This window comes from Nyctibius grandis (assembly GCF_013368605.1).
Source record: "Nyctibius grandis isolate bNycGra1 chromosome W unlocalized genomic scaffold, bNycGra1.pri SUPER_W_unloc_2, whole genome shotgun sequence".
In the NCBI taxonomy this organism is placed as follows: Eukaryota; Metazoa; Chordata; class Aves; order Nyctibiiformes; family Nyctibiidae; genus Nyctibius; species Nyctibius grandis.
Window position 1 is genome coordinate 6,380,242 of NW_027167473.1, and position 10,782 is coordinate 6,391,023.

The 10,782-nt window shown below is 53.9% G+C and overlaps 1 protein-coding gene across 1 annotated transcript; it reads left to right on the plus strand.

Annotated features, from left to right (window-relative positions):
- Nucleotides 1-1,246: 1,246 nt before the first annotated feature.
- On the plus strand, nt 1,247-5,206 carry ST8SIA3 (ST8 alpha-N-acetyl-neuraminide alpha-2,8-sialyltransferase 3). Its single transcript, XM_068424448.1, has 4 exons — nt 1,247-1,425; nt 2,289-2,411; nt 4,109-4,666; nt 4,924-5,206. Exons 1-4 carry the CDS (start codon nt 1,247-1,249, stop codon nt 5,204-5,206), a joined length of 1,143 nt encoding a protein of 380 aa, XP_068280549.1.
- Nucleotides 5,207-10,782: the final 5,576 nt, after the last annotated feature.

Below are 10,782 nucleotides of genomic sequence, written 5' to 3' on the forward strand. Positions count from 1 at the left end.
TGACGTAAAACCCAACCCTGCAAGCTCCTCGTGTTCCTCCTCTTCAAAGAGACCTTCATGTATGGAGAGCTTGTAGGATATAGCCTAGAGCAAGGATGGTGCTACAAAGATAGTGTTTATTATTTATAAGGCCCTTCCATGAACCCAGGGCTCAGAGGCAGGGCAGTCTGTGGGGGCGAGCTTTACAAGGGAAGAAAGGTAGCCTGAAGAAACACTGGAGTGTGCAGAAGTCATGTTGATAACGGACGTTCCTCAGACTGCAGAAGTCGGGTTCTCTTGGAGCTCACATGGAATTTGCTGTGAGATTTGTGGGGCAGTTTAATCCTTGTAGGGTTCTTTTACGTGCAGATGTGGGGGAGCAGGGGGGCCTCGTGCACCCACCAGACACTGGTCCCCCAGCCCAGGCACCAGGCCCTGAGCAGCCCACGGTTCCCGTGGCTCAGCCAGTGGCGTGGCTTGCAGCCATGCTCAGCCCTGGCATGCACCCACGGGGCTCAGGGGGTCACTGCAGCACTGGGGCTGTTGGGGGGTCACTGTGGCTGCCAGACTGGGCCACCCCGGGTGTTTGGGGGGACACTGGAGGGCACCCCAAGGCTGGCAGGAAGGGCACTCTGGGCACCTCGGGGTTGTCAGAGGGACCCCAGGGGTGTCGCGGTGGGCACACTTGGGATACCAGGTCGTGTACCCGGCGCTGCTGGGGAGGAACCCCGGGGCTGTCGGGGAGGAAACCTGGGGCTGTCAAGGGGGTACCGGGCCTGTCGGGGTGGTCCCGGGGCTGTTGGGGTGGCACGGGAGTTGTTCGAGGTGCTCCGGGGCTGTCGGGGGGGTACCAGGGCTGTCGGGGGTGGGTACCGGGGCTGTCGGGGGGGTACCAGGACTGTTCGGGGGGTACCAGGGCTGTCGGGGGCGGGCACCGGGGCTGTCGGCGTGGCGCAGGAGCCGGCCGGGGTGCTCCGGGGCTGCCGGGGAGCTCCGTGGGTGCCGGTGCGTGCGCCGGGGCAGCCGGGAGGGGCACGTCGGGGCGGCGGGGGGCACGGCGGGGCCGCCGGGGCCGGGACGCGGGGCGGCCGCTCCCGGCTGCCATTTCATCGCGCCGCCGCTCGGTCCCTCCATTTTCTCTGCGGCTGCCGGCGGTGCCGGCCCCGGCCCCGTCCCCGCCGCCGTCCCGCGCCCGCCGCCCCCCATGTAGCCCCGCGGCAGCCGCCCCCCCCCCCGCACACGCCCAGCCGCGGGGCCGCCTCCCGGCATGAGGAGCTGCAAGATGGTGCGGGTGGCCAGCGTGCTGGGGCTGGTGATGCTGAGCATCGCGCTGCTCATCCTCTCGCTCATCAGCTACGTCTCGCTCAAGAAGGACAACATCTTCGGCGCGCCCCGCGCCGCCGGCCCGGGGGGGCCCCGCATGTACATGTTCCACGCGGGATTCAGGTGAGGGCCCGGCCCGGCGCGGCTCGGAACGGCGCGGCCCGGGGACGGGGGTCCGCCCGGCCCACCCCTGCCCTTCCTTCCGCCCGCCCGGAGAGCCCCGTCTCGGCGGGCGGGCCCCGCGGCCCCGGCCCCAGCGCAGCCCCTCGCCCGCAGAGGGGATGCGGCTCCCCCCGCGCCCACCCCCGGCCGTGCTCCGCGCCCCGCCGAGGTGCCCCGGGGCCTGCGAGGAGCGGGAGGGGCCCCCCCGGGGGACCGAGGAACCGGGGAGGGCCCGGGCCGGGCGTGGGAACCGCAATGTCCCGCGGGTGCTCAAAGGTGGGGGGCAGCCCGACACCAGCCTGCCCGGCCCGGCACGGTCCGGTGCGGCCCGCTAGAGACCGGCGCGGCCCGGTACAGGCCGGCATGGCACGGTACGGCCCGGTATGGGCCAGTAGAGTCCGGCACGGCCCGGTACAGGCCGGCATGGCACGGTACGAGCCGGTATGGGCCAGTAGAGCCCGGCGCGGCCCGGTACAGCCCGGCATGGCACGGTACGAGCCGGTATGGGCCAGTAGAGCCCGGCACGGCCCGGTACAGGCCGGCATGGCACGGTACGACCCGGTAGAGCCCGGCACAGCCCGGTACAGGCCGGCATGGCCCGGTAGAGCGGGGCGGCGCGGCGGGGAGCGGCGCGGCGCGGCCGGCGCTGTCCGCGGTGCTGAAGTCGACCGGCACCGGGGGCGGGTCGGGCACGGCCGGTAACGGGCTGCGGGTCTGTGCGTGGGGGTGTGTGTGTCTGCGTGGGTCTGTGCGTGCGTGTGCGGCTCTGTGGGCTCGTGCGTGGGTGTGTGTCCGCCTGCGTGGGGCTGCACGCTCGTTTCCAGGTCCCAGTTCGCGCTGAAGTTCCTGGACCCCTCGTTCGTCCCCATCACCAACTCCCTGACCCACGAGCTGCAGGACAAGCCCTCCAAGTGGGCCTTCAACCGGACTGCCTTCGCACATCAGAGGTGAGTGGCCAGGCGCTGCGCCCGCGTGGGCCCTTCTCACCCTCCCCTAGTTGTCCCCTTCCCCCCCAGGATTTAAGAAAATACAATCAAGGGCTGCTAAATACTGTGAGCTCTGAGTAATTTGCCAGCGGTGAGAGACAAAGGCTGAATCAGGGCATTTCCCCAGATGGTTACAGCTATCTTGGAGGAATTGATTATTTCAGAGCAGGACACCAGGCTGCAACACACATTATTTCACCAAACGGAACGTGACCCAGTTTCCTGGAGTGCAAGTGAAATTGTCATTACTTCGAGATAAATGGCTGGGTTTTAAAACTCGAAACAAATCGGACTATAACAGCCATGAAATGCCGTGTTCATGAAGGCCAAAGCACGCCCAGCTAAACTGCCCAGCTAACAGCAAGGCTGAGCAAGTGCAGTGCTGTGCTGCCTTTGAGCAGAGGATCTGGAGGCCTTTGAGACCAGATCCACTGGAGACACTCTCCTTCTGCATCGCCTTCTGCCTCCTGTCCGCACTGCCTTCCCTGCTGGGTGGCAATGGAAAGGGTTTCTTGGCTCCTTCAGCTTCCTCAAAGCCACCCTGTACTTAATGGGCAGTGAAACGTGCTGTCATTTTTCTCACTGTGATGTGAACTTGGTGATGCCTGGCCAGCCTCTTTTATTTATTGGTTTTACTGAGAGAGAAATACATATATGTATCACTAAATATATACTTTATATACTTTTTATGTGTATATATATTTACTGAGAGAGATATATATATATATATGTATATTTTTTAAATCTGTAAAAGAAAAGAAAAACATGAGCCATTTAAGATAGGTGTTACCATCTTGGACTGTGATTTTGTCCTGACAAATGCCTGAGACTCCACTCACACAGCCCACCTGATGAGCAGGAGCCCAGGCCCTCGGCTCTGCACCCAGGCAGCCGGCAGGGTCAGGACGGGGCCGCCGCACCCCTCCTTGCTGGCGGGCAGGGCTTGGGCTTCTCTCCTCCCTTCTGGTCACCCTCCTTCTGTGCCACCACTCCGGTGATTTTAGCTAATGCCTCGGGATCTGCCTTTGCGCTTGTCCGTTAGCCATAACCCATAATTAGGGCACCCAGTGGGACTCCATTAATGCTTAGACATTGGAGGATGTGAGCTGGAAGAAAGGTTGTTTGTTTTCCATAAACATGAGCAAATAAAGTGGTATTGGTTTTCTAATTTTATGCCCTGCGAGGGAAATTCCTGAGCAGAGTTGGTTTTGTTTGGTCTTTAAGTATCTCTAATAACCCTTGTAAAAATGCCGGCGTGCTTGCCCAAAGAAGACATTAAGGAATTGTGTTTACATAAATGGAGACAGCGGCAGTCGCTTGTTTTTGTGATTCAAAGCTCCTTAATGAGAACACAAAAAATATATGTATTTTAAAATCGGCTACTGTTTATTCAACTGAATACCCTGGACTGCTTGGGTTTGCTTCCCATGCCTTGAGACCGCCCAGTAAAGCCGAGCGGAGCACTAGGTAAGGAGCCAGCTCCATCATTCCTGTCTATTTATATTAATTTAAAAACCATCACACCACATTGCTCAGGAAACTGCTTTACTAGATTTAAAAAAAAAAAAGAAAAATGTAAGTCTGACGGGAAAGAAAGTCTCTCCACCACAGAAAGAGGGGAAATATAACTCCATGTCTTCTTTTCTGTTTTATTTCAGGCAAGAAATCCTTCAGCATGTCGATGTCATAAAAAATTTTTCTCTGACCAAGAGTAGCGTTCGGATCGGACAGCTGATGCATTACGATTATTCCAGCCATAAGTATGTTTTCTCTATCAGCAATAACTTCAGATCGCTGCTTCCCGACGTGTCGCCGATCCTGAACAAGCATTACAACATCTGCGCCGTGGTTGGGAACAGCGGGATCCTGACTGGGAGTCAGTGTGGCCAAGAAATAGATAAATCCGATTTTGTTTTTCGTTGCAATTTTGCTCCAACTGAGGCTTTCCAAAAAGATGTTGGAAGGAAAACCAATCTCACAACCTTCAACCCCAGCATCCTGGAGAAGTATTACAACAATCTTCTGACCATTCAGGATCGCAACAACTTCTTTTTAAGTTTGAAAAAGCTTGATGGGGCCATTCTTTGGATCCCCGCTTTCTTCTTCCACACGTCAGCGACGGTCACGAGAACACTCGTTGACTTCTTTGTTGAGCACAGGGGGCAGCTAAAGGTCCAGTTGGCTTGGCCAGGAAACATAATGCAGCATGTTAACAGGTGTGTGGTTTTGCCTGGCTTTTAACTTGCCACAATACATCTCTCTCTACAAATACAACTATTTGTTATTCTTTTTATGCTATGGAAGAGCTCGCTCTTCTCAGCTAGCACTTAGGGGTGCTGACAGACACCTGTGGGGCGGGCCAAGGACAACTGTGATAAATCAGAGCAGGATAACGTTGCCCCCTGGTTTTTCTTAGAGCAAACCTGCAGCACTACTTGCACCCCAGACTAACACGCCTTTATTTTTTCCCCAGATACTGGAAGAACAAACACTTGTCACCCAAGCGGCTGAGCACAGGTATTCTCATGTATACCCTTGCCTCTGCCATATGTGAAGAGATCCACCTGTATGGATTCTGGCCCTTTGGGTTCGACCCCAACACGAGGGAGGACCTCCCGTACCACTACTATGATAAGAAGGGAACAAAGTTCACGACCAAGTGGCAGGAGTCCCACCAGCTGCCTGCAGAGTTCCAGCTGCTCTACAGGATGCACGGTGAAGGACTGGCCAAACTCACCCTGTCGCGTTGTGCCTAAGAACCGAAATCTTGAAGTGCCAAATGATTGTCTAAAAAAGTGCCCAAAACTGAATTAAACATTCTTCAGATAGAATTCTTAAAAAAAAAAACACCCTAAAATATTTTCCATACTATAAAGATGCTTTTTAGTCACCCTTGTCACTGCTCATCAGCGGGTTTTAGTGTATTTAGCAGTGCAGAAGCACTTGTCAAATTCTGTGGATGCTCTTCATGCAGCAGCAAAGTTGAAATATTTTGCATTTATCGATATGCTTAAGTATGTTTTAAGGTATTTCCATATTTTAGCATTCCACTAAATGCCCTAAATCTCTTGACTTTGTTGTCCCTTCCCAATTAGAATTAGAAATGCTGATTTTTAAGAGGTTTTGCTTCTCTTGTATATGTTGCTATCGATAGCTCAACAGACATGTATTGCCATGGCCGATTGAGAGAGCCACTTGGAACTGCAGTTCCTTGTCACTTGCAAGTTCTTCAGTGTGGATCCTGATTTCCACAGCTTGCATATTTTCGTATTTACTGAATTTTACATTTTTTTAAGAATAACGTGAAGAAGGTGGTCACGAGATGGCTCCTGCGCTAGCTAGGTGTTTGTATTGCTCTCAGAATACTGCAGCATTTTCATTGAATTTGGGCCAAATCCTCATCCAGTTTAGCCAGGCTGAAACATGGTCATTCCCATCCCTGTGAGACTGTTTGGTCTTTTCATTTTAAAGTTAAACCACCACGACAAGCAGTGTTAGGTTTCTCTGGAGATGTGTTGGGTGAGAAGAGCCCCAAACCCCATCATTGGCGCACCTCCCTCTGCGCCTGCTCTCTGCACCCTCCGATGACAAGGGGTCCACTGGGGGACAGGGGACAACTGAATTAGTGGTCCTGTTTTCTGGCTCCCAACAGCCGTCCAAGGCAGCCAGGGGCAGACACGGCTTCCTCAGCACCGCTGAGCACCAGGCTGGTTGTAGGGAGGACAAACCTTAGGGTCGCCTAGGGATTGAAAATGCTGGTCATTGTGTCTCAGGATAGGGGAGCCTGTAAAAGAACTGGGTTTCTTATTACAACCAGTATATCATAGAATCATAGAATGGTTTGGGTTCAAGGGACCTTAAAGATCACCTAGGATGCTTCCAAGTGTTTTAATAGTTTTCTGCTCTTCCGTACGATGCTGAGAACTGACTATATGCTGAAAGAAGATGCAAAATCCAGTTTAAAATGGCACATTTCAATTTCTTCAGCCTTTTTGCCTCCAAGCAGATGTAGGAGGTGAGGAAGGAGATCTCGAGTACACCACCAAACCTGAGCAGCCCAGAGCATCTCCCGGTGCCCGCCACCACCCCGCCACGGCACCGCAGCTCTGGCCCCAACACCACGCCCCCCTCTTCCCCACGCCCTGGGTGGAGGAGGAGCTGGAGGCTTTCTTCCCCGTTTATAATTATCCCACGTTCTCTGGCTTTTGCTTTTTCAAAGGCTGCTTAGGGCTGGGGCACGCCGATATGCCAGATATCAAGAGGCAGGTTATCAATTTCATGTAGGGAGCGATCATTTTTATTGAGCAAATGAAAGAAATGTGAACTATCATCATCTGCTTGGACGCGGAGGCCAACGTGCTCTCCCCAGTTTTCATCTGGGGGCTCCCAGCGGGAAGGTGCACTGGCAGCTCTCGCTTGGCTGCTGCACACGTTTATGTGACATAACTGCTTTAAATTAGATGTAGTCGCAAGCCAACGCTCGTTAGCCTAAACAAACATTAGCTCTGCACCCCCGGAGAGGGACGGGACCCCCCGTCGGTCCCAGGGCATTGCCCTGGCAGCACAGCTGGAACTTTCCAGAGGCACAAAGAGCGCAGAGAAAGAAGCGTTGAAAACCACTGCAAATATTCGGAAATGGGAATACGGAAAAATTATTGACAGAGCGCCATATTATATCATTGATTTTTAAGCAAAACTCCCCATCGATTTTTCAGAACCGCATTGAACATTTCAGAATCATTGATTTTAATGGGGAGCTCTGCCCCGAAATCAATGGCGCGACACAGCCCAAAGTAAATTGCTTCTGAGTATCAATATTTTTTTCGTCCGAGCTGTAGCAATGTGGAAAACCATCTTAAAACGTGCGTCTTTTGTTTGGCCTCTTTGCTCAGATGCTCTTTGAATTCTGCTTTTACAGAGAGACCAGAGGGGAAGGGGCAGGGGCGTGCAGAGGGGATGTACATAGGGGTGGGAATGTGTGCGTTACCTTCTATACATCTTGGGTTTGTATTTTCGTTGCTTGCATCTTTTCAGTGAACAGTAGCAAGATACGTTAAAACAAAGTCATTTTGGCTACTGGTTTTGGTTGTGGAGTATACCAAAAAGCAAGCGTTTGTGAGATACAACTAACTGCGAATGGAGGTTGCAAAAAAAAAAAGCAGATTGTTTAGGAAAAAAGCAGGTTTTCTGTAAATGAATGTGTCTTTATTCTAATGGCTATACAGTTCAATGCCTGATGGAGACGTTTTCAATAAAAAAAAATATAAATATTTTTAAAAAAGAAAAAAAAATGCCATAATTGTAATAAAGGATTCATTATTTAACAGCCATAGGAAAGGCATTATTTATTTTTAAGTGGCTGACGTCCACAAAGGGCCAGGGCACGGTCTCGGGTGAGCAGCGAAGCCGCGTGTGGTGTGAAGCACGTTGAGAGCAGCGCTGGCGTTCTCCCAGCCTTGGTCCCACCGGGGTCGGGCCCGCTGGGTGACGTGCTTTGGAGCAGCCGTGGCCCCAGCCCCGAGCCCTGCGTGGAGCATCGTGCCCGTGAGCGGCCCCGGCTCCTCTCATGACGAGAGCACCGCGACGACGCGCTCGGGACCGCTCGGCAATGTGACTCGTTGGTGTGAATGTGCCTGCGCCATCGACCCCTGTGCCAAAACACAACATTGAGTGCATTGTTTTTAAATAAAATGTTTTATCGTGCATTGACAGTCTGTAAAACTCCGCTGTGTCTGCTTCTTCCTTCGCCTTCTTCCCTGTCAATGGCAATGGCCGGCTGCGCTGGGAGGGTTCCCGCGCCGTAGGCACGCTCTGCTGAGCACCAAAATTCAAAAGCCTTCCCTATTTTGAAGGATAGGCTGGAAATGTGCTCAAATTGTATCAAAGCTCCACGCTAGCAAAACCTGAGCACGGCCCCATGCACTCTCGTCACCAAAACGTATTTAAACCCCACACTTGCACATAAACTGGACGGCTCACTGTCCCGGTGCACCTGGGGGGGTGTTTCCAGAGTTGGGCTAATGGTTTGGGCAACCAGTGATTAATCTTCAAAAAACGCTGGAGTAGGGAATGTTTAGTGCAATATAAATGAAAAAGGATTATCTGACCACGCTGCTTGCATGCTCCCCATCACTAATAGCTGATATATCTGATATATTTATCCTTGAAACAATCACGGGAGAGGGGCAGGTGCCACCGTCTCTGTCAGAGAGGCAGGACACTGTGCAGAGCGTGGGAGGGGAGCAGCCACGTCCTCACTGCGGGGTGCACTGTTGGTGTGGGTCCCTCCCCTGGGTTTTCACCCCGTCCTGCCCGCATCGCCAGCACCGCCGCATCCCCTGCTCACCGCGCCGGGACCCCGTCCCCCCGCGGGGGCCAGCCCTGCCGGGGCTCTGCACACCCACGTCACCATTTCCCAACGCTTCCCACTAACCAAACAAGCCAAGGCCCTCCTGCTCCCAAGATAAATATTGCAAACTAGATCCAGTTTTAATGGTTAACCGTGGCCCTCGCCAGCCAAGTGTGCCATCAGCCACGCCGGCACGGCCCCGCTGCCCCTCTTCACTGAGAAGACATCACAGGGGGCTGGAGCTGGCCCCTCTGCAGAGAAGAAAGGACTTGTGAGAGCGATTTCAAAACACCAAAAGAAAACACTTGCAATATTTGTTTAAAAGCAGGTGAAAACTATGCGTGCCATCGCTGGTCAGCTTGTGCTGGCTACAGCTGCGCCGTGGGCTGGTATTTACGTGTTGGTGGGATGATTACCAGGAAGATTTTTGACATCAGTTTGGCAAGATGTCAGAATTAGACGCTACCACGTGTAATGTAACATAATCACGGGATGCAATAATCAGGCATGGCTTTAAAAAAGGTGGAAGTCAGGCCTTACCTCCTGAATTTTGAAAATATCATTTTGTCAGAAAAAAAAAATCAATTTCTCATCTTAAAGATGGGGAAGGCTTAGGTTCAGAAAGCCAGGAGTGACAGTCCCCAGCACCAAGCAACATGTTCATTTGTTGTAATAAACCACCGTATCAGCCCCAAATCCCACTGCTCCTGCTGGGTTACGGAAGTTCCAAGGCTCATGCCCACCGGCACAGACCCCACGAAAGCCAAGTACAACCCCAACAAGCGAAAAGGGGGGCGAGGTGCCTACTGAGGTACCTTCCAACCTCAGCTCTTCTGGGAAAGGGGACGGGGAAGGGAAAGGAAGGGGAGGAAAAGGACACCAGCACATCTGCAGCACCCGGCTCCCACCGCCCTCCCACCTGCCCGCCGCAGACCTCCGCCTCCGGAGGGCTGCACTTGCCTCTCTTTTCCCCAAATCAACTGCAACTTTTGCCTTCCTTTAGGAAGGACAAAAAGATTTCACGCATAACTTGCCCTGAACAAAGGCACCTCACGCCAGGGCTTTTTTCGCTTCTTCCTTCCTTTCTTCTTCTCCACCACATGCTGCCAATGGCAGGGGTAGCTGAGGTGGGGGGAGCTTCGTTTCATAACCCACTTGGGTAGTGCCAAAAAGCAGCTTGGAAAATACTGTGAGCTCCAGAGAGGCACAAGGACAGCAGCGTGGAGAGAAACGGATCGTTAGCCTTTGGGATCCATAGTGGCCATCTCTAGGGGAACTGGATGCTCTCGTACGCAGCCTGTAAAGAGGCTCCTGGGGAGAGCCCTGGGAACACACGGTGTCTTACCCCGGAAGAACATGAAATACAGCCATTTTTGGACTGGACTCAGCCATTGTCACTCACCAGCTGCATTTCTGCATGTCCCAAAGCAGAGGGATGCCCAGCACCCATCCCTGCTGGTACCCAGGCCCAGGCGGGCTGGCTCAGCATGCTGCCCACCCCACCCTGCCCACGGCTCCCCGCCACGCTGCCCTGCACACCTCTCCCCCTTGGCCCTTTGCAGAATTCTACTCCCCAGTGTCCAACGCAGGCTGAGCTCTCGCTGATCCTATCAATAAGGTGACATTTCTGCCTATTTTCCCCCATTTTGTTAGCGGAAAGACACAGTGGGGGTGGGACCTCTACAGACGCAGAGATGGTTATCAGGGCCCGAGATAAGGGTGACATAAACACGAGTCTCTTCGTTACTGATTAAAGTGGAGAGGGAGAGCGGAGGCATCAAAGGGAACCACACGGCTGGGAGCAGCTGCATGGCCTGGCACAGCATGACATGGCACACTCCGGCACATCCTGGCACGGGGCGGCACAGTCCAGCACGGCCCAGCCTGGGAGGGCAGGAGCCAGCCCGGCTGACATGGGAGCCCAGCAGCGGGGTGTGCAGATGGCACAGGGCCTGGCCAGAGCAGGCAGGTCCCCACTTGCCA

Bases quoted from the DNA above. Each gene is read 5' to 3' on its own strand.
- ST8SIA3 (XM_068424448.1), top strand. From the start codon at position 1,247: ATGAGGAGCTGCAAGATGGTGCGGGTGGCCAGCGTGCTGGGGCTGGTG. The intron at 2,412-4,108 runs GTGAGTGGCCAG...GTTTTATTTCAG, and splicing joins ACTGCCTTCGCACATCAGAG to GCAAGAAATCCTTCAGCATG. The intron at 4,667-4,923 runs GTGTGTGGTTTT...TTTTTTCCCCAG, and splicing joins ATAATGCAGCATGTTAACAG to ATACTGGAAGAACAAACACT.